The sequence below is a fragment of the Pongo abelii genome, chromosome 4 (genome assembly GCF_028885655.2).
Source record: "Pongo abelii isolate AG06213 chromosome 4, NHGRI_mPonAbe1-v2.0_pri, whole genome shotgun sequence".
NCBI lineage: Eukaryota > Metazoa > Chordata > Mammalia > Primates > Hominidae > Pongo > Pongo abelii.
Window position 1 is genome coordinate 146,488,214 of NC_071989.2, and position 26,559 is coordinate 146,514,772.

The window sequence follows — 26,559 nt, forward strand, 5'->3', positions numbered from 1 at the left end:
AGCTGTGATCATACCACAGCACTCCAACCTGGGCAACAGAATAAGACCCTGTCTCAAAAAAAAAAAAGAGAGAGAGAGAAGAAGAAGAAAAACTCTCTTTGACTGCTGTCTTTCCAAGCTCATATTTTATTTCTTTCACCACCTAATCTCTTAAGTATGGAACCCATAACCAAGGTTCTGATTTCATTACCCTTTTTTTTTTTTTTTTGAAATGGAGTTTCACCTTTATTGCCCAGGGTGGAGTGCAATGGTGCAATCTCGACTCACTACAACCTCTGCCTCCCGGGTTCAAGTTATTCTCCTGCCTCTGCCTCCCAAGTGGCTGGGATTACAGGTGCACACCACCACGCCCGACTAATTTTGTATTTTTTTTTAGTAGAAACAAGGTTTCACCATGTTGGTCAGGCTGGTCTCGAACTCCTGACCTCAAGTGATCCACCCACCTCAGCCTCCCAAAGTGCTGGGATTACAGGTGTGAGCCACCATGCCCGGCCTCATTACCTACCTTTAATTGCTTGTCTTCTGTATCGCTCTCCCTCTATACCACAGACATAGTTCTCTCTAAGTGCATCAGTGACCACTGGCTATAAATCCTCCTGCATTTCAGACAATTCTTTCGAGCTACTCTTCTTTCTTGATCCTTAATATGAACATCACCCTCAGGTTCAGGTTGGGGTCCACTTTTTTCTCTGCTCTCACCATGGAGAACTTACCTGTTCTCAAATTCCAGTCTTATTTCTGTGCTGATGACTCCTAAATTTCCATCTCCGTGTGAGCTCTAGGCATTGCAGCTCTAATGCTTGACTGGCCATTCTAGTTGGATGTCACAACTGATTTTCTCTTATGACTTCTCTATTTCCATCGGTGAGCTAATGAAACTTTGAGTAACTGAGGCTTACTTTTCTGAGTCGTTCCTGACTCCTCCCTCTGCTCAACTTTTCACATTTAGTCTTCTCCCTTTGGTTTGTCCTCCAAATCTATCCCTTCCCTCTATTACCTTTGCTTCCACACTGTGCTAAGATCATACCTTGTACCTGAATTTTGAGCCAAGAACTGATATTCTACTTTTCAACTCTCCACCTAACACATTACTACCATATTTACTTTACTAATTCATCACATTCAATTCATTATTCACCTGATTAAAAAACAAAGCAAAACAAAAACTTCAAGGCACTAGAAGTTCAGAAATCTAAATTCTGTGGTATTTGTTTCTTGTCTTATTTTATTACTATTATTATATTTTTGTGAGAGGGAATCTCAATCTGTTGCCCAGGCTGGAGTGCAGTGGCGCGATCTCAGCTCACTGCAACCTCCACCTCCCAGGTTCAAGCGGTTCTCCTGCCTCAGCCTCCCAAGTAGCTGGGACTACAGGCGTGCGCCACCATGCCCAGCTAATTTTTTGTGTGTTTTTAGTAGAGAGGGGGTTTCACTATGTTGGCCAGGCTGGTCTCAAACTCCCGACCTCATGATCCACCCACCTCGGCCTCCCAAAGTGCTGGGATTACAGGCGTGAGCCACTGTGCCTGGCCTATTCCTGCACTCTTGTGTGACTATTGGTACAATTTAATTTTCAGAAAATCAAGGAAGATAATTTAGCACTTTAGGAAGCCAAGGCAGTGGATCTCTTGTGGCCAGGAGCTTGAGACAAGTCTAGCCAACTTAATGAAACCTTGTCTCTACTTTAAAAAAAAAAAAAAAAATTAGCTGGGCATGGTGGCATGTGCCTGTAGTCCCAGCTACTTGGGAGGATGAGGCACAAAAATCGCTTGGCTAGGAGGTGGAGGTTGCAGGGAGCCGAGATCGTGCTACTGTACTCCAGCAGCCTGGATGACAGAACGAGATTCTGTCTCAAAACCCAAACAACACACACACACAAAAAGCCACAAAAAAACTCACACTAGATGTTATATGAAAATGGACTGGAAGGGGCAAGAGTGGAACCCTGAAGAAAAGGCAATTGTATTAGTTCAGGCAAGAGCTAATGGTGGCTTGAACTAGGATAGGAACAGAGGGAGCAGAGAGAAGGAAGGTGAGCGGTATGTTAAAAAGAGGAAGAATAGGCCAGGTGTGGTGGCTCACACCTGTAATTCCAGCACTTTGGTAGACCGAGGTAGGCAGATCATGAGGTTAGGAGTTCAAGACCAGCCTGGCCAACATGGCGAAACCCCATCTCTACTAAAAATACGAAAATTAGCCGCGTGTGGTGGTGCGCACCTGTAATCCCAGCTACTCGGGAGGCTGAGGCAGGAGAATCACTTGAACCCGGGAGGCAGAGGTTGCAGTGAGCTGAGATCGTGCCACTGCACTCCAACCTAGGTGACAAGAGCAAGGCTCAGTCTTAAAAAAAAAAAAAAAAAAAATGAGGAAGAATCAATGCAATTGCTGATGGATTAGATATGGTGGTTGAGAGAAGGTGAGGAAGCTAGATGACTCCCAGTCTTTCCAACTTAAGTAACTGAGTGGCAGGTGGTACCAATTATGGACATAGGCGAAATGAGAGAAAACCAGGTTAGGACTAACAGGAAGATGAGAATTAAGAGTTCCATTTTGGCCAGGTGTGGTGGCTCACACCTGTAATCTCAGCACTTTGGGAGGCTAAGGTGGGTGGATCACTTAAGGCCAGGAGTCCGAGACCAACCTGGCCAAAATGATGAAACCCCTTCTCTACTAAAAATACAAAAATGAGCTGGGCGTGATGGTGTGTGCTTGTAATCCCAGCTATTTGGGAGGCTGAGGCAGGAGAATCACTTGAATTTGGGAGGCAGAGGTTGCAGTGAGCTGATATTGTGCCACTGCACGTCAGCCTGGGCAACAGAGTGAGACTGTTTCAAAAAAAATAAATAAAAGCTCCATTTTAAGCATGTTAACTTTGTAATTTTTCTGAGACAGTCAAATGAAGATATCAAGCAGGTGATAGGCTAATAAGTATAGGAAATCTTGCTAAATAAACTAGAAATTTGAGAAGGAGATGCAAATTTGGGGGTCATGAATAAAGACATATTTTCTGAAGCCATGGAAGTAAATGAGATAAGTGAAGAGTGAAGAGGGTGCAGGTTCAAGTCCTAAGAAACATCACATCTTCCCCCATCGATGCCCACAGGTGTCCAATGAAGGAGCTGAGCTACTGAACCTCTTTCTGATTCCGAGTTTAGGTAGGTAGAGACTTGCTGGCAGGTAGGGGAAAAGATGAGCTAACCTTTGTGGGAGGCCTCCCTGTCAATTTATTCTTTCACTGAATGCCTTCTATGGGGTCAAGGATATGCTAGGCACCTGCTTAGGGACATAAAAATGAAAGCACATAATCCCTCCCAATCAAGAAATGCTCACCTGTGCTCATAACAATGTAGTATGCCAGCCTAAGCAACATAGCAAGATCTTGTCTCTACAAAAATACAAAAATTAGGCAGGTGTGGTGGTGCGCACCTGCAGTCCTAGCTACTCAGGAGGCTGAGGCAGGAGGATCACTTGAGATGGGAGATTGAGGCTGCAGTGAGCTATGATTGTACCACTGCATTCCAGGAGTGCAACAGAGTGAGATCCTGTCTCAAACAACCCAATGTAGTGTGATAAACATTCTAACAGAGGTGTGTATAGGGGCAGTGGAAACTCCGGGATGAAAGCAACCAACATCCTCTGCCTGGCCTCGAACTGAAGCAAAACTCACCCAAGTGGTTAGAGCTGATGACTATTACAAGGGTGCTCTGAAGCCAGAATGGCTTTCTCCACCTCTGTTTACTTCTGTGTTGTTCTAAAACAAACCCTGTACTTCCTAGGATAGAGATAAAATGATAACAGGTTGGTGAGGGCAAAAAGGAGGCTTTGGTTCTCTGACCATTGACAGCAGAGAACAGACCTTTCCAATGAGCTTTAATCAGTCAGGTGTGGGGCGGGGGTGGGGGTTAGAGGAAAAAACTAGAAGAGAGTGGTTTATTGCTGTTCACAAAAAAAGCAGTAAAATACTTTGCCCTGAGCTGCGTAAGGGTCATACTCGGTATGATAAGCTATCATTTAACATGAGGAGGAAATTGAAGTTTCACTTCCTTGCTTTTGTGGCACCCCTTGAATTGGGTTGATGACTCCATTCAGTCAGTCAGCATGAGGCCTGCCTTACCAATTTTGTTTTGCAAAACAAAGCCAGTCACCGTCAAACTCAGTTGGTTAATTTCATAGATTAACATGTGAAGCCCCAGGAAAGCAAGGCAGCTGGGATTGCTCTGGCTGGGAAACCATGGGTTAATTCTGGGCCAGCATGGCAGGGAGCTTCATAAGATCTTTTAGCCCCTTGGCACCCGCCCACACCTCACCCATCTGAAAGCTTCCCTCATTCACCAGTGTCCTGGGGTTGAATTGAAATAATCTCCAGAGTTTGAAGGACGGGGCAGGGTTGAGTGTATTGGATACATTTCCCCAGTGTGTTATGTAATTCTTCTCAGCCTGATTTCTTTAGAACCAGGCTGGGTAGCATGGGTGGTAAAAGAAGCCTGGCCGGAATCTATATGAGCGCAAACTGGGGAAAACAAAATTAAAATAAAAAAAAGACAATAATACAAAATTTCTTTCAAATCTTGGGCTCCACTAGGGATACCTACACAACCTAAAGAAAACAGTGAGGATGAAAATATTGTTAGAGATTTACTAAACAGCCAGACATTCCAGGTTGCCTCTGTGGCTAAGATACTAGAAAAGAATTGTTGACTCTCTTAAGAGGATGATCCAAGCCAAGTTCCGACTCCTTTCTAACTCTAAAATTTGCTGAAAAACTGAGGCTACTTTGGAATATATCATAATCTGGAGTTCTTCAAACTTCTTATTTAGCTAAGATAAATTCCATTGTTTCTGTCTTTCTGAATTCCGATGCTTCTGGTGAGAAACAATTCTGCCAATAACACATAAGGACTATCCAAAAGCCAAGAAAATTTGTACCTGCAAATAAAACTGCCCAAATAATGAGGCTCATGTTCCAAAAAGAGAGTAAGGTAATATATAATTTTAGTTCCCTGAAGGTTGTCTTGCATTTTTCCAAAAGGACTTATTCCTGAAATCTTTATTTTATTTATTTATTATTATTATTATTATTGAGACGGAGTCTCACTCTGTCACCCAGGCTGGAGAGCAATGATGCGGTCTTGGCTCACTGCAACCTTCGCCTCCGGGATTCAAGCAATTCTCCTGCCTCAGCCTCCCAATTGGCCGAGATTATAGGCACGTGCCACCACACCCGGCTAATTTTTGTATTTTTAGTAGAGATGGGGTTTCACTATGTTGGCCAAGCTGGTCTCAAACTCCTGACCTCGTGATCCGCCCGCCTCAACCTCCCAAAGTGCTGGGATTACAGGCATGACCCACCGTGCCTGGCCTATTCCTGCAATCTTATGTGACTATTGATACAATTTAATTTTCAGAAAATCAAGGAAGGTAATTTAGTATTGCAGGAAAAATGTTGCTGATGTTGCCACAGATTTTACTATAATGCCATGCTAATTACTTCTTGAGCCTCAAAACCATTGTTATACAAAGAGGAGATTGGATTAGATTGCATGCTACATTCCCCCAATTTTTTTTTTCAAATTCTAAAATTCTATTCTGAGCTTCTAAGTTTCTCTATCCTGACAGTTTTGGTCTTCAGATGATACTTTGTGCCAATTGTCATACAGAAAAAGTTAGAATAACTTACTTCTGCTTCCTAGAAATATATAGCCTACAAAAAAGCAATAGTCGGTCGGGTGCAGTGGCTCATGCCTGTAATCCCAGCACTTTGGGAGGCCAAGGAGGGTGGATCACGAGGTCGGGAGTTCCAGACCAGCCTGACCAATATGGTGAAACTCTGTCTCTACTAAAAATACAAAAAAATTAACCAGGCGTGGTGGCGGCGCCTGTAATCCCAGCTGCTTGGGAGGCTGAGGCAGAGAATTGCTTGAACCCAGGAGGCAGAGGCTGCAGTGAGCTGAGATTGTGCCACTGCACTCCAGCCTGGGCAGCAGAGCGAGACTCCATCTCAGAAAAAAAAAAAAAAAAAGCAACAGTCAGGCCCAGCATGGTGGCTTACGCCTATAATCCCAGCACTTTGGGAGGCCAAGGCAAGTGGATCACTTGAGCTCAGGAGTTGGAGACCAGCCTGGGCAATATGGTGAAACCCCGTCTCTACTAAAAACACAAACATCAGCCAGCGTGGTGGTGCACACCTGTAATTCCAGGTACTCAGGAGTCTGAGGCAGAAGAATCACTTGAACCCAGGAAGCAGAGGTTGCAGTGAGCCGAGATCGCTCTACTGCACTCCAGCCAGGGCGACAGAGTGAGACTCCGTCTCATTTTTAAAAAAAGCAACAGTCACATGTTCTTGATGTACACATAGTCTAATGGTTAGATTTCGCTTATTTGGGCTGGGCGCAGTGGCTCACGCCTGTAATCCCAGCATTTAGGGAGACCAAGGCAGGTGGACTGCTTGAGTCCACGAGTTCCAGACCAGCCTGGGCAACATAGTGAGACCCCATCTCTACATTAAAAAAAAATTTTTTTTAAGATTTCATTCACTTGAATTTTGTGCTGAAGGAAGTTTGTTTGTATATTATATTTTAAAGGGAGGTGCTATTAAATTAACACCACAAATAAGACTACCGGTGGAGGCTTTGAACTACTTATGACAATAACCTTGTTGAGTGCTGGTTTTCAAGGGGCTCCTGGCATAATGAATGGCATTCCGGACATGAGCCAGAAACCTGGATTGAGAACCAATTGAGGTACAGCCATTAGCTTGACCTTGGGCACATCTCTTAGCCACCTTGAGCCTTATTTGCTTCAACTATAAATTAAGGGGTTAAATTAGGTGGTTTTAAATTAACTGGCAAAGCTTCTTTTCAAGCAGATATATGAGCAAGAGCAAGTAGTGGTTAGGTGTAAATAAGGGCATTAGTGCCTTTAGTAATACGGTGAATGAAAAGAGATTTGGAGGTGCCTTCTGAGTGATAAGGGAAGAGAACCTGTGATTTTCAGCCACAAAGAACAATAGCATAAACTAAATAAAGCCCCCAATTCCACTCTATTGATTTAAATACAATAAATCCATTAAATGAAGGAACTTGGTTTGTACACAACACTTAGGTAGCCCCGTGAGAAAAACAAAAAGTTTCCCATGTCTGTGAAAAAGCACCATGAAGCAGTGGAAAGGCTTTAGAGGCAGATATAATTGAGTTCAGTAGAGGATAAAAATATATTTTCCCCACTCATCCTAGGTCCATGGCTGAGGCCCCTATAACAAAAGACAGTTCAAAATCCTGGCTCTATTAATTCCTAGGTAAGGCATTAGTAGGATCTTTTAATTTCCAGATCAAATCACTTTAACCTCAAGATTGCTGCTGTGAGAATTAAATAACATAAGTATTAATAAGAGTGCCAGGCCAGGCGTGGTGGCTCACACCTGTAATCCCAGCACTTTCGGAGGCTGAGGCAGGCAGATCACCTGAGGTCAGGAGTTTGAGACCAGCCTGACCTACATGATGAAACCCCATCTCTACTAAAAATACAAAATTAGCCAGGCGTGGTGACGTATGCCTGTAATCCCAGCTACTTGGGAGGCTGAGGCAGGAGAATCACTTGAACCCAGAAGGTGGAGATTGCAGTGAGCTGAGATCACCCCATTGCACTCCAGCCTGGGCAACGAGAGAAAAACTCCATCTCAAAAAAAAAAAAAAAAGTGCCTAGTACAGTGCTTGGCATATAATAAATAACAGCAAATAGTAATCTTTCCATTAATGATGGGAACATAATCCATATATAAATAAGCTAAGTAAAAATACTACAGGGAAATAATAATAGCTAATGTTGACCAAATGTTTACTCTTTGCCAGTAGGAACTGTTTTATACTTTTACATATATTATCACATTTAGTCCTCACAACAGCCCTGTGAGATGGGAACTACCATTATCCCCATTTTATAGATGAAGAAACTGAGACTCAGCAAGATTAAGCAACTTTCCCCATTGTCACAGAGCTAGGAAGTCATGGAGTCACGATAAAAACTGCTTTGTTGGGAGACTGAACGAAACTATTCTTGTTTGGGAGGTTACCAGATAATTCACTTTAAAAATACATAAATGTTTGTAAAAACAGCTTTGCTGTCTCCAAAGGCCAAATGTTAAACTACTTCATAATGTACTGTCCAGCACATTATGTCAAGGAAATATATTAACTACAAGCCAAATCAGAATTTAAGTATGAGTAGTTCACAAGCACAAGAGATAAGCATGTATTAGAGCAAAATTACAGGAAATTATCTTGTAGGCTTGAAATTGTATAAACAGAAAAGAGGAGGGTCGTCCAGTGTATGTGACGTTGGGGAGCAAGAGCAAAAGAAGAGAATGGCTTTAGCAAATGTAGACTGGAATGAGCAAGGGAGCAAATAGGCCACTCTAGCTAGAGCAGAGTCCATAATGGCAGGTACAGGGGAGATTAGTTTAGAAAAATAAGCATTAGAAAGATAAGCACTGGCCAGTCTGTGGGAGCCCTGAATATCAGACTAACATAAATATAATTTTTTAACCATATCAGCTACACACTAGATACTTAATAAGTAATTGTTGATTGTCACAAAGTAGAGAGAATTAATTTCAAACCTAGTTACTCAATGGTCATATGATGTAGGATCTGTTTTCAGTATCAGTACAGGAAGTGTCCATTCAACTTGAGTCCCATGGCCAACTGGAACAGCAACAAATCGCGGTAGTAAACTGTTGTTTTTGTTTTGTTTTTTGTTTTTCTTTTTTTGAGACAGAGTCTGGCTCTGTCGCCCAGGCTGGAGCGCAGTGGGGTGATCTCGGCTCACTGCAAGCTCCGCCTCCCGGGTTCACGCCATTCTCCCGCCTCAGCCTCCCGAGTAGCTGGGACTACAGGCGTCCACCATGATGCCCGGCTAATTTTTTTGTATTTTGTTTGTTTGTTTTTGAGACGGAGTCTCGCTCTGTCACCCAGGCTGGAGTGCAGTGGCGCAATCTCTGCTCACTGCAAGTGCTGCCTCCCGATTTCACGCCATTCTCCTGCCTCAGCCTCCCGAGTAGCTGGGACTACAGGCGTCCGCCACCACGCCCAGCTAATTTTTTGTATTTTTAGTAGAGACAGGATTTCACCCTGTTAGCCAGGATGGTCTCGATCTGCTGACCTTGTGATCCGCCCACCGCGGCCTCCCGAAGTGCTGGGATTACAGGCGTGAGCCACCGCGCCTGGCCAGTATACTGTTTTAAATCCCTCCGCTTGGCCGGGTGCGGTGGCTCACGCCTGTAATTCCAACACTTTGGGAGGCTGAGGTGGGCGGATCACCTAAGGTCAGGAGTTCAAGACCAGCCTGGCCAATATAGTGAGACCCCCATCTCCACCAAAAATACAAAAATTAGCCGGGTGTGGTGGCAGGTGCCTGTAATCCCAGCTACTCGGGAGGCTGAGGCAGGAGAATTGCTTGAACCCCGGGGCAGAGGTTGCAGTGAGCTGAGATTGTGCCATTGCACTCCAGTCTGGGTGACAAAGCAAGACTCCGTCCCCCACGCCCCCCAAAAAAATTCCTCTACTTTGTGACATGCTTCATCATTTCAAAATCTTGATAGCAGTTATGTGGAGGTCAGATGCATTCTAAATATAAAGGGAAATGATCAAGATAAGGGTAGGAAAAAAGATGAAGAGGCTTTAAAAAGAATACAGCTATAAAGAGGAAGAAGAGAAAAGTACTACATGAAGAGAAAAGGGTAGGGAATCCAGTGAAAAGGCCAGCTCAGATGGCTTAGGAGAACTTAAAGCCAGGCCTTAGAACCAGGTAGCTACCAAAGAATTGAAGGAGGAGGGCACGGGGCACCCAGAATCTACAGGAAGCTAAACAAAGAGTCTGACTTCCTACATACAATAGTGTGTTTGGGTCTGCACCTTCCATTTTAGCAACAGAGAGATATAATAATATGATTTCACCAAGGGGAAAATACCCGAATAATATTACATTTTAATTTAATTTAGGATACATATTTTTTTCTCACCACAAAGATGACAACAGTTTCAAATATTACATTTTTTTAATCATCTCTGAGAAGCATGAAGGAATTGATAATGGTTTGCCATTTACATGTTGAACCTGTATCTATAAAAGCTGCAAACAGGCTGAGTTAAACTAGAACTTAAAATAGATATAGTACTTTATTTTAATTGAGCTTTGAAAGACTGAAGGCTTAAAATCTAAACATTTTCATCTGAGATATTTAGTCCATATCCAGTCATCAGATGGTTAGGAGTTTGGCATGACTAATTCTTCACAGTCCATTTGCTAAATGACACATTATAAAAGCAAGCACCACTGAAAAGGATGTGCTTATCTCTAAAGCTCCAACCTCATTGCAGACTGACTGCTTTATATTGGTCCTTGTCTAACCATTTTATGGTACAAGGAGACTCTAACCACATATATATGTTAAAGACTCCTTGAAATGTTCTCACAGTGGCAAGGACCAGAAACACTAAAGTTCAGAGAGGCTGTCCTTCTGGCCCCAACATAAAGGCCGCCTAGAAGGATCAGGATTTTATAATCCTGATTAAAATAAAATGTGTTATCCTCCCCCTCAAGATGGAGATGCTTTTTCTTATAAAATAGCTTAACCCTCTCCATCCCACAATTAGATAACTTGTATTGAGAAGTAACCAGCTCCTAGCAGAACAGTTGAGAATGCTAATTAAGTAAGCTCAGTAAGGCTGCTTTAAAACAAAAAATCCTGAAAATTGAGAGAGATCCAACTTTGAAAAGAGTTTAAAGGAAGACCCAGAAATTGTGCTTTAGGTTGACACACTGTTGGTAGTTTGCATTTTTCAAAGGCTTTGTCTATTTCATCTAATTTGTTCGATTTATTAGCATAAAGTTGTTCATAATATTCCCCAATTGTCCTTTTAGTATTTGTAAGTGATTTGACAACTATTCGGCTGAATAAGCACAATTGGCTTGAGAAAGAAAAAGGTGTGGGGGGCAGTAATTTGAGCCTGCTTTGATAGATCGTATGAAGCATAACTTTTCAAGAATCATTCTCCCCACCTCGGCCAAAAAAATGCAGATGAGGTTAGTGGAGGTGGGGAATGGAATTTTTTTATGGGTCTAGTGATGGGGCTGTTGGTCTGATTAGCTGCCCATTTGTCTGCAAGTTGCTTTCTCCTCCCATTCTGTGCTCCCTGCCATCACCCTGCAGCTGCTGCCCAGGACGCCTGAGGAAGGGATTCCCTCTGGAGCTGATGGCAGTGGTGCTTTGGAAAGTGCTGGCAGGGGGTGGGCTATAAAAAACAATTTGGTCTGGGAACAAAAGGCATCAATCACAGCAGTGTCATCAACTCTTGATTTGGATGGGGAGAGAGAAATTTCTTGGATCACCCTGGAAGCAGGAAAGGAAGAGGTATCATTTTATTTAGTCATCTCCACTTTCCTATGTACTAGAGGCTCTAATTAAATTAATGGGAAAGCTAATGCATGACTGTTTCACAAAGATCTTTTTCTTTAGGCACGTCCTTTCGTGAGGTGGAAGAAAGCTATATAAAATTGCCAGAAATCATTGGACTGTATCTTTAGAAATAACTTCTCTGTTAAGTAAATTTCTCTCATAAGCCTGGGAGTTTCTGAGATTTAATTAACTTTTGGAACATAATTATGGATCTCAAATGAAAGGTGTAAAGATAATATAGAGAATGTTACTAGTAAAGGGACTAACAAAAACAAAGAACCCAAGGAAAGCAATTGAAGTCACAGAAATAGCAAACTGAGAAGAACTGGACCATCTCTGAATCAAAAATCAAATCTTAGACCAGGTGCAGTGGCTCACGCCTGTAATCTGAACACTTTGAGAGGCCAAAGCTGAATAGCTTGAGCCCAGGGCAACGTAGTGAGACCCCGTCTCTACAAAAAAAAAAAATTTAATTAGCTGGGTGTGGTGGCTCATGCCTGTAGTCCCAGCTACTCAAGAGGCTGAGGTGGGAGGACCACTTGAGCCCAGGAGGTCAAGGCTGCAGTGAGCTATGACAGTGTTACTGCACTCCAGCCTGGGTGACAGAATAAGACCCTATATCAAAAAGAAAAATAATAATAAAAGCATCATCTGAATAGTTCTTATAAAGAGTTAACTGCATAAGAGAAGTGGCAGTATTTCCAAGCTGGAAGAGTACTTCTCAAATACTATATAAGTTTCAAATCAAGCTTATCCACGACACCCTTAACACAGGACAGACAAGTTATTGCCCTGGGCTCCTATCTCCAAGCACTATCTCATGCTCCAAAATCCCACACCCACAGCCCCCTGCCCATGCCACACACATGCACACAAATAGAAACTTAAGTAGGAATGCCCAAGTTAGACATGTACCTTTTATTCTGGCTAAGTACAAGAAGATTGGCAAGAGGCCTGGGAAGAGGGGGCTTCTAGATGCCATCCCAGGTCTAAACTTCTAAAGAAAAAAAAGAGGAATCTAAACTTCTGTTTCGTTTCAAGTTGTAAGAGAGCTGCATGCTTGCTTGCTTTTTTGGCTCTCTGTAGTTCAAGTTCTGGAGAAAGGAACCAAACAAAGTGACATGTCATGCTTAACAAGGATGCCATACTATGATTCAGTGTAATAAAAATGCATTAAGGTACCAGTACTTAACAACCACAAGTGCATGCACAGTACTTTGGTAACACCTAACACGTTGTGTTGGAAGACAGACTTCTCCTCTTCTAGTTATTTTGGAAGTAAACAAGAAGGCAGACTTCTTATTTTCCTACTCACCCTATGCTACACTTCCCAGTTCCTGGCCCATGAAGTAATGAAATCAAATGTGTGCAAAATTAAAGAATTCCATGATAACTATGTTATTTTCCATTTGCGTATGCATTTGTCTATCAATCCCTAAAATATATCTTAAATTAGTCTGCTTTTCTCCACTTTTCCCCCTCCATTTTATTTTTATTTTTATTTATTTATTTATTTTTGAGACAGGGTCTAGCACTGTCGCCCAGGCTGGAGTGCACTAACACAATCATGGCTCGCTACAGCCTTGACCTTCCGGGCTTAAATGATCCTCCTGCCTCAGCCTCACGAGTAGCTGGGACTACAGGCGTGAACCACTATGTCCGGCTAATTTTTCTATTTTTACTAGAGACGTGGTTTCCCCATGTTGCCCAGGCTGGTCTCAAACTACTGGGCTCAAGCAATTGGCCCACCTCAGTTTCCCAAAGCGTTGGAATTACAGGCATGAGCCACCGCACTCAGCTCCTGCTCCATTTAAAAAAAAAAAAAGAATGGCAGGTCTGGATTGGAGGTGACTACCAGCACAGAATCTTTTTCTTTCTTTCTTTTCTTTCTTTCTTTCTCTCTCTCTCTCTTTCTTTCCTTCCTTCCTTCCTTCTTTCCTTTCTTTCTTTCTTTCTTTTTCTTTCTTTCTTTCTTTCTTTCTTTCTTTCTTTCTCTCTCTCTCTCTCTCTCTCCCCTCTCTCTCTTTCTTTCTTTTTTTGATATTTTTAGACAGAATCTCCCTCTGTCCCCTAGGCTAGAGAGCACTGGTGTGATTATGGCTTACCGCAGCCTTGACCTCCTGGGCTCAAGCAATCCTCCTGCCTCAGCTTCCGAAGTGGCTGGGACCAGAAGTGCAGGCCACTACATGCAGCTAATTTTTATACTTTTTGTGGAGACGTGGTTTTGCTATGTTGCCCAGGCTGGTCTTGGACTCCTGGCCTCAAGTGATCCTCCTGCTTTGGCCTCCCAAAGTGCTGGGAGTATAGGCGTGAGCCACCACACCCAGTTGGAATTTTTGGCCATATACAGTGCTGCCTTTTTTTTTCTTTCCTCCATGACAGAGGCTTTGAATGTGGAAATGACCTCCTAAAGCTGTCACACTGGAATCCTACTGTAAAAATGATTTGCTTTTTCCTATATGTCCTTGGTCATTGCTAAAAAATATAACAATTTATTATTTATCTTTATTTTTAATATTTTGGTTTGTTCTCCCAACACTGATGCTAAAGGTATTTTGAAATACAGTGGGCACACAGTCTCAGAAGGAATACGTCCAAAACTTTAGAAAAATACCAACAGTGAGAACTTGCAAAACATCTTAGCCACTGACAGCTTAAACACAGTCTATTAATAAGGAAGTGTTGCCAGCCCTTTAAAGCTGACATTTGTTACAACATTTATTTTTCGTAATCTTAATGTTTCTTTTAATCACAAAAGTAGTTACATAAATGCTGTAGAAAAATTTAAAATACAGCTAACCAAAAGAAGAAAAATAAAATATTTCTACCATCCAGAGATTATAGATAATAACACTTGAGTGGGTATCCTTCTACATGTTATTCTATACACATTTATTTATTCATTTTTTTCTAGCTAAAATTTTGTACATTACCTTTTTCTTTTTTTTTTTTATTTATTCATTTTTTAATCTAAATGAGAACACATGGCTGGGCACAATGGCTCATGCCTATAAACCTAACACTTTGGGAGGCCGAGGCAGGAGGATTGCTTGAGCCCAGGAGTTTGAGACCAGCCTGGGCAACATAGCGGGACCCTATCTTATTAAAACAAAACAAAACCAAAACCGAAACCAAATGGGCGTACACTGTGCATATTGCTTTGTAACACGCATTTTTTCAGCTAACAATCTTTCTGCTTTTTCTTTTTGTTTTTACATTTTCTTACATTATACTTTCTTTTTTTTTTTTCTTTTTTCTTTTTTTTTTTTTTTTTGAGACAGAGTCTCGCTCTGTCGCCCAGGCTGGAGTGCAGTGGTGCGATCTCAGCTCACTGCAAGCTCCGCCCCCTGGGTTCATGCCATTCTCCTGCCTCAGCCTCCCGAGTAGCTGGGAATACAGGCGCCCGCCACTACGCCCAGCTAATTTTTTGTATATTTAGTAGAGACGGTGTTTCACCGTGTTAGCCAGGATGGTCTCAATCTCCTGACCTCGTGATCCACCCGCCTCGGCCTCCCAAAGTGCTGGGATTACAGGCGTGAGCCACCAAGACCGGCCGTGATTGTGGTTTTTGCCATTGTTTTTAATGGCAAAAACCATAATTGCTTTTGCACCAGCCTAATAGTTATCCAAGTGATTAGTTTAAGATCATCCCCTGGTTCTGGCCATTTTCACTGTACCAAAAAATTATTTATATACTTACACCTTTCTATTTTTTATTTTTTACATCAAACAGGTAATGTGATGATGCTGTAACAAGGTTTGAGGGAAGCATATCTCACACATGAGCATGAAACCAAATCATCATGCTTATGGACTACAAAAGGACCTACGCCTTTTAAACTAGACTGTCTCAACTGTGCATTAATTATGTATCTAGATATAGGATATGTGCTTGGGAAAATGTATAACTAAACTTTATGTCTTACTTCTCAAACTTAAGAAAAACAAAAACATCTAGCAACATCTTACATCAGTTTTCCATTATCTAGTGTTACATCATTGTTAAAATCATACTCTAAGCCTATATTTTACCTTAATGTTATCTGCTTCATAGAATAGTTATTCCTGTAACACTTATTTTTAAGAAATAAATTTATTTTACTTGTAGTTACTTAAACCCTAGAAATAATTTTTTCAAACAGTAGAAGTACAGCCTTTTACAATAAGATAGTTCATGATTTGTTCTTTCGAGGATTTTTTTTAATAAGGTTCTTCTACAACTGGATGGTGACAAAGTTTGGGTTTGTTAGGATTATTTTTCAGCAGCCAATCAGCTAGCCAAATCTATGGGGAAAAAAAAACAACCTAAGTTAAGAAACAGTTATATATTTCCTTTCAATATATACTATATCAATTGGAAACTTAAACAGTTTTCAAAATCACTTTAAGAAAATGACCATTAAAAATGGAAACATTTGGATTTACATTATGCAAGATTGTCAAGAATAGATCCAAACTGGAAAGAAAGAAGTAAAACTATCTCTATTCACAGATGGCATAAACCTGTATGTGGAAAACCCTAAGGAATTTACAAGGAAGCCACTACAGCTAATAAATTCAGCAAAGACGTAGGTTACAATACACAAAAATCAATTGTATTTCTATACATCAGCAATGACAGTCCAAAAAAAATTTAAAAATCACTTTCATTTACAGTAGCATAAAGACAAATAATGCCAAGGGATAAATTTAACCCAAGAAGCAAAAGGCTTATACAATAGGAACTGTAAAACATTGCTGAAAGAAATTAAAGAATACCTAAATAAATGAGAAGACATTATTTTTCATGGATACGAAGACTTTATATTGTTAAGATGTCAATACTACCCAAAGAAATCTACAGATCCAGTGCAGCTCTTGCCAAATGTCCAAAAAGCTTTTTTTGCAGAAATGGAAAGCCAATCCTCGAATTCATATGAAATTGCAAAGGGGCTCTGAGGAGCCAAAACAATCATGAAAAAGAACAAAGTTGGAGGACTGACTTGTACTCTCAATTTCAAAACCTTCTACAAAGCTACAGTAGTCAGCACAGTGTGGTAATGACATCCTTATGCCAAACATGCAGACCAATAGAATAGACCTGAGAATCCAGTGCTCTCTTCAGCAGCACATATACCAAAACTGGAATGATGCAGAGAGATTATTAGCATGGTTCCTGTGCAAGGATGATGCACAATTTATGAAGCATTTCATATTTTAAAAAAAGAATGAGAATCCAGGAATAAACCCATGCATCTATGGTCAACAAATTTTTGACAATGGTACCAAGTCCATTCATGGAGAAAGAACAGTCTCTTCAACAGATGGTACTAGGACAATTGGATTTCCACATGCAAATGAATAAAGCTGGACCCCTATACCACACCATATACAAAAATGAACTCACAATGGACCAATGACCTAAATATAAGAGCTAAAACAATAAACATCTTAAAAGAGGCCAGGTGCAGTGACTCACACCTGTGATCCCAATACTTTTGGAGGCCGAGGTAGGAAGACCACTTGAGACCAGGAGTTCAAGACCAGCCTGGGCAACATAGGGAGACCCCATCTCTACAAAAAATTTTAAAAATTAGCTGGGTGTGGTAGTGTGCTCCTGTGGTCCTAGCTACTCGGGAGGCTGGTGCACAAGAATCACTTGAACCCAGGAGGCAGAGGTTGAAGTGAGCTGAGATGGCGCCACTGGACTCCAGCATGGGCAACAAAGACCCTGTCTCAAAAAAAAAAAAAAAGGAAAGAAAAAAAATCTTAAAAGAAAACATAAAACATAGGGGTAAATTTTCATGACCTTGGATTTGGATTTCACAATGGATTCTTAGACATGACATCAAAAGCACAAGAAATAAAAGAAAAAATAAATAAATTGGATTTCATCAAATGAAAAATGTTTATACGTTAAAGGACATTATCAAGAATGTGAAAAGACAACTTACAAAATGGAAGACAATATTTGCAAATCATATATCTAATAAGGGTTTAATATCTAGAAATATAAAGAACTTTAACTCAACAAAAAGACAACCCAGTTTAAAAATGGGCAAAGGACTTGAATTTGAATAGACATTCCTTCAAAGAAGGTATACAAATGGCCAAGAAGCTCATGAAAAGATGCTCAACATTAGTCATTAGGGAAATGCAGATCAAAACCACCGTGAGAAACCATTTTGTGTTATCTACTAGCATGGCTACAAAAAAAAAAGAAAGATAGGTCGGGTGCGGTGGCTCACACCTGTAATCCCAGCACTTTGGGAGGACAAGGCAGGTGGATCACCTGAGGTCAGGAGTTTGAGACCAGCCTGGCCAACATGAAGAAACCCTGTCTCTACTAAAAATACAAAAATTACCCGGGCGTGGTGGCATTTGCCTGTAAATCCCAGCTACTCAGGAGGCTGAGGCAGGAGAACCGCTTGAACCTGGGAGGCGGAGGTTGCAGTGAGCCCAGATTGCACCACTGCATTCCAGCCTGGGTGACAGAGTGAGACTCCGTCTCAAAAGATAATAATAATAATAAATAAATAAAACACAGCAAGAAAACAATAAGTAATCAATAATTATACATATCTAACATGTATATAAAATACCTTCTAGAAATGTTTATTTTAAAAAGGTTCTCAATATTTGCAGTATTTCATTTATTTACTTATTTTTTGAGATGGAGTCTTGCTCTGTCACCCAGGCTGGAGTGCAGTGGCACCATCTCGGCTCACTGCAAGCTCCGCCTCCTGGGTTCACGCCATTCTCCTGCCTCAGCCTCCTGAGTAGCTGGGACTACAGGCACCCACCACCACGCCCGGCTAATTTTTTATATTTTTAGTAGAGACGGGGTTTCACCGTGTTAGCCAGGATGGTCTTGATCTCCTGACCTAGTGATCCACCTGCCTCGGCCTCCCAAAGTGCTGGGATAACAGGCGTGAGCCACTGCGCCCAGCTATATTTGCAGTATGTCAAGGGACACAATGTCTTAAATATGAAAACTACAGACAATTTATAGACAATTTTTTTTTTTGAGATGGAGTCTCGCTCTGTCACCCAGGCTGGAGTGCAGTGGCACAATCTCGGCTCACTGCAACCTCTGCCTCTGGGTTCAAGTGATTCTCCTGCCTCAGCCTCCTGAGTAGCTGGGATTACAGGCACACGCCACCATGCCCAGCTAATTTTTGTATTTTTAGTAGAGACAGGATTTCACCATGTTGGCCAGGCTGGTCTCAAACTCCTGACCTCGTGATCTGCCCGCCTTGGCCTCCCAAAGTGCTGGGATTACAGGCATGAGCCACCATGCCTGGTGACAATATTCTTAAGTGTGAATAAAAATATTTCTTACCAAAGGATCTGCTGGTTTTTGCTTACAAAGCTCTGTGAGTCCTTCAAGCAGAGTTGGCATTATATGTAAATTTAAATAGTCCTTAGCAGCTTGTCCAATTGGAATGGGCTCAACAATCACTGCAAATACAAATGTATTCTCATTGACACAAACATAATGATTAAATACTATACAATCATCAAAAAGACTCTTTTTAAAGAACTTTTCTCTATTTTTTATATGTTTTTTTGAGATGGAGTCTCGCTCTGTTGCCTGGGCTGGAGTGCAGTGATGCAATCTCAGATCACTGCAACCTCCTCCTGGGTTCAAGTGATTCTCCCACCTCAGCCTTCCAAGTAGCTGGGACTACAGGTCTGCATCACCACACCCTGCTAATTTTTGTATTTTTATTTATTTTTATTTTTATTTTTTTATTTTTATTTTTTGAGACAGAGTCTTGCTCTGTTGCCCAGGCTGGAATGCAGTGGCACGATCTCAGCTCACTGCAACCTCCGACTTCTAAGTTCAAGTGATTCTCCTGCCTCAGCCTTCTAAGTAGCTGGGATTACAGGAGTGTGCCACCATGCCTGGCTAATTTTTGTACGTTGAGTAGTGACAGGGTTTCACCATGTTGGCCAGGCTGGTCTCAAACTCCTGACCTAAGGTAATCCGTCTGCCTCGGCCTCCCAAAGTGCTAGGATTGCAGGCATGAGCCACCGTGCTCGGCCCTAATTTCTGTATTTTTAGTAGAGATGGGGTTTCACCATGTTGGCCAGGCTGGTCTTGAACTCCTAACGTCAAATAATCTGCCTGCCTCAGCCTCCCAAAGTGCTGAGATTACAGGCATGAGCCACTGCAACCAGCCTGTTTTCTTTTTCTTTTCTTTTTTTTTTTTTTGAGACAGAGTTTCACTCTTGTCACCCAGGCTGGAGTGCAGTGGCACAATCTCCGTTCACTGCAACCCTGTCTCCCGGGTTGAAGCGATTCTCCTGCCTCAGCCTCCTGAGTAGAACCAGCCTCGGTTTTCAGTTGGGATGTTTCTCTTATTATTTAGACATAGGAGTTCTTTATATATTCTAGTTACAAGTTCTTTATATTATTTGGTGATATTTTTTCCCAGTCTGTTGCCTACCTTTTCATATTTTTAAAAATTTAACTTTTATTTATTTTTTTGACACAGGGTCTTGCTCTGTTGCCCAGTCTGGAGTGTGGTGGTGTGAGCACAGCTCACTGCAGCCTCGAACTCCTGGGCTGAAGCATCCTCTGGCCTCAGCCTTCCAAGTAGCTGGGGCTGCAAGTGTGTGTCACCACACCCAGCTTTTTTTTCTTTAAGTTTTTAGAGACAGGGTGTCACTCACTATGTCACTCACGCTGGTCTCAAACTCCTGGCCTCAAGCAATCCTTCCACCTCAGCCTCCTGAATAGCTGGATTTGAGACGGAGTCTTTCTCTGTCGCCAGGCTGGAGTGCAGTGCCACGATCTTGGCTCACTGCAAGCTCCGCCTCCCGGGTTCACGCCATTCTCCTGCCTCAGCCTCCTGAGTAGCTCGGACTACAGGCGCCCGCCACTAATTAGCCCGGCTAATTTTTTGTATTTTTTAGTAGAGATGGGGTTTCACCGTGTTAGCCAGGATGGTCTTGATATCCTGACCTTGTGATCCGCCCGCCTCGGCCTCCCAAAGTGCTGGGTTTACAGGCATGAGCCACTGCGCCCAGCCTCTTTTCACATTCTTAATGATGTCCTTTGAAGCACAAAAGCTTTTAATTTGATTTAGTCCAATTTATCAATATTTTCTTTTATGGATCTTGCTTTTGATATCATTTTAAGAACTCTTTATCCAACTCCAGTTACAAAGATTTTCTTGTTTTCTTTTAGATGTTTTTACATTGAAGTCTGTGATCCATTTTGAGTTAATTTTTGTGTATGCTATGAAACAAGGGTCTAAGTTCTTTTTGTTTTTATGTGACTATCATGCTGTCCTAGCACCATATACAGACTTTCCTCAACTTACATGGGTTACATCCCAATAAACCCATCATAAGTTGAAAATATCATTAAGTCAAAAACACATTTAATACACCTAGCCTATTGAACATCATAGCATAGCATAGCCTACTTTAAATGTGCTCAGAACACTTACTTTAGCCTACAGTTGGGCAAAATCATCTAACACAAAGCAAATTTTATATAAATAACATTTTCTATATAATATATTATGAGCTGGGCACAGTGGTTCACACCTGTAGTCCTAGCTCCTTGAGAGGCTGAGGCAGTAGGATTACCTGAAGCCATGAGTTTGAGACCATCTGGGCAACAAAGCAAGACTCTGTCTCTTAAAAAATAGATAGATATATCTTTTTTGGGGGAGGATCTCTTGAGGCCAGGAATTCAATACCAGCCTGGGCAATATGGCGAGACCGCCTTTCTACAATAAAAAAATTCAAAAAGTAGCCAGGCACGGTGGTGTATGCCTCTAGTCTCAGCTACTCAGGAGGCTGAGGTGGGAGAATGCTTGAGCCCAGGAGGTCAGGCTGTAGTGGGCACCACTGCACTTCAGCCTGGGTGACAGAGAGAGACCCTGTCTCAAAAAAAAAAAAAGAAACCAAAATAGAATGGTTGTATGGATACTCACCATTAATGTACACAGCTGAAAGCACCATAGTAAAGTCAAAAAACTGTAACTTGAACCATGGGAAGTTGGGGACTGTATTGGCAAGACCATCCTTTTCTCACTGAATTGTCTAGGCACCTTTGTTGAAAGTGAATTGACCATAAGTGTAAAAGTTTATTTCTAGATTCTCAATTCTGTTCCAATAATCTATATGTGTATCTTTATATCACTGTCACACTGTCTTATAATTGTGGCTTTGCAGTAAGTTTCAAAATCAGATAGTGGAAGTCTTCCAACTTTGTTCTTTTCCAAAATTGAGTTCTTTGCAATTTTACTAAATTTTAAACTCAGCTTGTCAATGTCTACATAAAAGTATGCACAGACTTTTAAAAGGATTACATTAAAATTTTCTTAAAATTTTTTTTTTTCTTGTAGAGATGAGGTCTCACTTTGTTGCCCAGGCTGGTCTCCTACTCCTAGACTGAAGCAATCCTCCTGCCTCAGCCTCCCGAAGTGTTGAGATTACAGGCATGAGCCACTGCACCCAACCCAAAACTGTTAATTAATTTAGAAAGAATTGCCATCTTAACAATATTGAGTCTTCCAATCCATTAATATGGAATATCTATTTATTTATTTTAAAATTTCTCTCAGCAATGTTCTTTGTTTTTCAGTGTACAAGAATTGCACTTTCGTTAAATTTATGCCTAAATATGGCTGTGCGTGGTGGCTCACACCTGTAATCCCAGCACTTTGGGAGGCCAAGGCGGGTGGATCACCTGAAGTCAGGAGTTTGAGACCAGCCTGCCCAACATGGCGAAACCCTGTCTCTACTAAAAATACAAAAAATTAGCCGGGCGTTGTGGTGGGCGCCTGTAATCCCAGCTACTCGGGAGGCTGAAGCAGGAGAATCGCTTGAACCCAGGAGGCAGAGGTTGCAGTGGGCCGAGATTGGGCCACTGCACTCCAGCCTGGGTGACAAGAGTGAAACTCTGTCTCTAAAAAAAAAAAAAAAAAAAAAAATTATGCCTAAATATTATATTATTTTTAATGCCATTGTGAATGGAATTTTCCCTTTTTTACAGCTTTATTGAAGTATTACTGATGTACACAAAATTGCACACAATTAATGTATACAATTTTTTTCTCAATATAGGCAAATGTATTCATATATTATATAAAGTTCATTATGCCAATTTATCAGGTACTAATCATTAAACAAAAATTTTTTTAATTTTTTTTTTTTTTGAGACATGGTCTTGCTCTGTTGCCCAGGCTGGAGTGCAGTGGTGCGATCTCGGTTCACTGCAACCTCTGCCTCCCGGGTTCAAGCAATTCTCCTGCCTCAGCCTCCTGAGTAGCTGGGATTACAGATGCATGCCACCATGCCAGGCTAATTTTTTTTTATTTTTAGTAGAGATGGGGTTTCACTATGTTGGCTAGTCTGGTCTCAAACTCCTGACCTCAAGTGATCTGCCCATGTCAGGCTCCCAAAGTGCTGGGATTACAGGCATGAGCCACCACCCCTGGTCCCCCAAAATTTTTTTAACATAATAAGTGTACTTAAAATTTCTTTTTATTTTAAAAGCATGTCATCCTTGCACAGGGGCCATGCTAATCTTCTCTGTATCGTTCCAATTTTAGTGTATGTGCTGAAGTGAGCACAATAAATTTTTTAATAGATAAAAAAATTGTATACATTTATTGTGTACATGTTATTTTGAAATATGTAAACACTATGGAAAGACTAAATCAAGCTAATTAATATATGCATTACCTCAAATACTTATCTTTTTTTGTGGTGAGAACACTTAAAATCTACTGTCTTAGCAATTTTCAACAACACAATACATTATTATTAACTATAGTCACCATGTTGTTATACTAGATCTCTTGAACTTATTCCTACTATCGTAGGAATAAGTATCCTTTGATCAACATTTCCATCCCCTACTCTCTCTTGCAAGCTCCTGGTGGTCACCATTCTGCTCTCCGAGTTCAAGTTTTTTTAGATTCCACATATAAGTGAGATCATGTGGTATTTGTCTTTCTGTGCCTGGCTTATTTCACTTAATATAATGTCCTCCAGGTTCATCCATGTTGTCAAAAATGACAGAATCTCTTCCTTTTTAAGGCTGAATAGTATTACATTGTGTATATACACCACATTTTCTTTATCCATTAACCCACTGATGGACACTTAGGTTGATTCCATATCTTGGTTATTGCGAATAATGCCGCAATGAACAGTATTGTGGTTCATTGGTGCAGGTATCTCTTCAAGATCCTGATTCAATTCTTTCAGATATATATATCCAGCAGTGGGATTGTTAGATCATGTAACAATTTTATTTTTAGTTTCTTGAGGAACTTCCATACTGTCTTCCATAGTGGCAGCACCATTTTAAATCCCCACCAAATGTCTACAAGCATTCCAATTTCTCTATATGCTTGCCAATATTTACCTTTTTTTTCTTTTGATAATAGCCATCCTAACATGTGAGGTGATATCTCACTGTGGTTTTGATCTGTATTTCCCTGATGATTAGTGATTTTGAGCACCTCTTTTTTTTTTTTTTTTTTTTTGAGATGGAGTCTTGTTCTTGTTGCCCAGGCTGGGGTGCAATGGCGTGATCTTGACTCACTGCAACCTCCACCTTCTGGGTTCAAGTGGTTCTCCTGCCTCAGCCTCCCGAGTAGCTAGGATTATCAGGCACGTGCCACCACACCTGGCTAATTTTTTGTATTTTTTTTTAGTAGAGATGGGGCTTCACTTTGTTGACCAGTTTGGTCTTGAATTCCTGACCTCAGGTGATCTGCCAGCCTCGGCCTCCCAAAGTGCTGGGATTACAGGTGTGAGCCACCGCGTCTAGCCAGCATTACTTTTTTCAAGGGTTAAGAACATGTCTTTGAATATCTTGATAACTTGCTTGAGTGAATCATCGTATAAAGTTTTGCACATAGTTGTTCATCAACTGCTAAGTAACAGGACGCTCATACCACAAACTCTGAGTACTTGCTCCAAAGAACTTCACAGCAAAAGATCTGCAATGTGCTAAGTAATTAATGATTTTATATTTATTCTACAACTTGCTGCTTCTCAAATGTCTAACTATATCTCTAAACTCATGCCTAGAGGATTAATTTAATGAGTAAAATCAAAGGCAACTGAAAATAACAGTTGGCTGGGCACAGTGGCTCATGCCTGTAATCCCAACACTTTGGAAGGCAGGCAGGAGTATTGCTTGAGCCCAAGAGTTCGAGACCGGCCTGGGAAACACGGCAAAACTCCGTTTCTACAAAAAACTTGAAAAACTAGCCGGTTGTGGTGGTGCATGCCTGGGGTTCCAGCTACTCCAAAGGCTGAGGTGGGAAGATTACTTGAGTCTGCGAGGTCAAGGCTGCGGTGAGCTGTGATTGTGCCACTGCACTCTGGCCTGGGCAACAGAGTGAGATTCTATCTCAAAAAGAAAGAAAGCGAAAAGAAAGAAAATTACAGTTTAGGAATATAATCCTATGAGTAAGAAGAGCTTCCAAATATACCTTCTATTTAAGATAAAATGAATTTTTATTCTGTTTTATTTAAAAGCTAAAGAGAAGTCAGGCGTGATGGTTCATGCCTACAATCCCAACATTTTGGGAGTTAGAGGCAGCAGTATTGCTTGAGCCCAGGAGTTCAAGACCAGCCTGGGCAACGTAGTGAGATTTCATGTCTATAGAAAATATAAAAATTAGCCGGGCGTGGTGATATGCACCTGTGGTTCCAGCTACTCAAAGGCTAAGGTGGGAGGATCACTTGAGCCCAGAAGGTCAAGGCTGCCATGAGTCATGATCATGCTACTGCACTGCAGCCTGAGTGACAGAGTGAGACTCCATCTCAAATAGATAAATAAATAATCAAAGCTAACGAGCAAAAGTCTAATTCACTTGTAAGACTAATATAAAGTGCTACCACATTAAAAAGACCTCTTGCTGGGCACAGTAGCTCACTCCTGTAATCCCAGTGTTTTGGGAGGCTGAGGCAGGAGGACTGCTTTGAAAAAATATGTATTTTTTTAAAAGTAGTTTTTGTTTGCTTGTTTAAGAATCAGAGACTTTTCAGACTGTACAGAAAGGAGGGAAGCAGGTCTTCCCCTGGGAGGATGACTGAAAGGCCAGTGGAGAAAAGTTGTCAGCCCATTGTCAGGTCAGCATCAGGCCGTTACCAAGCCTGTTGGCACTAAAAAGTAACCGATCAAGTATTCAAAATGTGAAATTTATTTATTTTGAATTCAGAAATTCAAAGAACAGTGATACTGTTGTGTCACATCAGTTATTCAAAACATGTGAAATCTCCAAAAAAAAGAAAAAAAAAATCAGGAACTTTTAAATCTCCAAGACAGTTTTCAGTTTTATTTGAATGAATCTCCAGTGGAAAACACTGAGGAACAGATCTAAATGACTTAGGGAAAAATAAGTCATAACACGAAATATAACATACTAAAAAAAATTCAAAATTTTGCTCAATGCTTTGCATTTTTTTCCTTATAACAAAAATCACCAAATTTTATTTCTGCTCTAAAAATATTAAAAACAAACCAAAAACTTCAGTGTCCTTCCTTGTATGTCCACTTCTCAAAGGTTTACAACTTCTCTAACAGTAAGGAAACAAAAAAAGGGACTAGTTATTAATTTCTCAATTGCATGAGACTTTGTTAGGCAAACAGTAAATTGTTAGAGAAGACGGTAAATCAAATGTAGTTTCCTAGAGAAATTATTTTTCTCATGTGTCACAAACTCTACTGAACCTTTCAGGATAACTAGAAAGAACTGTAACACAGAAGAATATGTCTAATGCAAGAGAAAAGAAAGAAAAAAAAATTAAGCTGGGTGTGGTGGCTCACACCTGCAATCCCAGCACTTTGAGAGGCCAAGGCAGGCAGATTACTTGAGCACAGGCATTTGAGAGTATGCTGGGCAACATGGTGAGACCCCATCTCTCCAAAAGATAAAAGAAAATTAGCTAGGCATGGTGGCATGCACCTATAGTCTCAGCTACCCAGGAGGCGAAAGTGGGAGGATCACCGGAGCCCAGGAGTTTGAGGCTGCAGTGAACCAAGATTGTGCCACCGCACTTCAGCGTGGGTGAGAGTGAGACACTGTCTTAAATTTTTTTTAATGTTAAAAATACATAAATAAATAAAAATTAAACACTTC

The 26,559-nt window shown here is 41.1% G+C and overlaps 1 protein-coding gene, 2 non-coding genes and 1 pseudogene across 15 annotated transcripts in view; 1 reads left to right on the forward strand and 3 right to left on the reverse strand.

Moving 5' to 3' along the window:
- NME5 (NME/NM23 family member 5) overlaps positions 1-26,559 on the reverse strand; it is a 70,443-nt gene that overhangs the window by 32,596 nt on the left and 11,288 nt on the right. For 9 of the 13 annotated variants that reach the window (XM_063724293.1, XM_054556595.2, XM_054556593.2 and 6 more), the window contains one exon: positions 18,774-18,892. In XM_063724293.1, the coding sequence (XP_063580363.1) occupies positions 18,774-18,892 (119 nt within the window). Of the gene's footprint in view, positions 1-12,079; positions 12,547-13,943; positions 15,737-18,773; positions 18,893-26,559 lie in introns of those variants that run through there. The other 4 variants (XM_009241092.4, XM_009241093.4, XM_009241090.4 and 1 more) reach the window with 2 other exon arrangements.
- Positions 15,176-15,278, reverse strand: LOC112133650 (small nucleolar RNA U13). The gene has a single exon (XR_002915277.1). It is a non-coding gene; the product is annotated as a small nucleolar RNA U13 (small nucleolar RNA).
- LOC112133576 (U6 spliceosomal RNA) lies at positions 16,544-16,651 on the forward strand. Its single transcript, XR_002915215.3, has one exon. It is a non-coding gene; the product is annotated as a U6 spliceosomal RNA (small nuclear RNA).
- On the reverse strand, positions 22,928-23,028 carry LOC112133528 (U6 spliceosomal RNA; annotated as a pseudogene).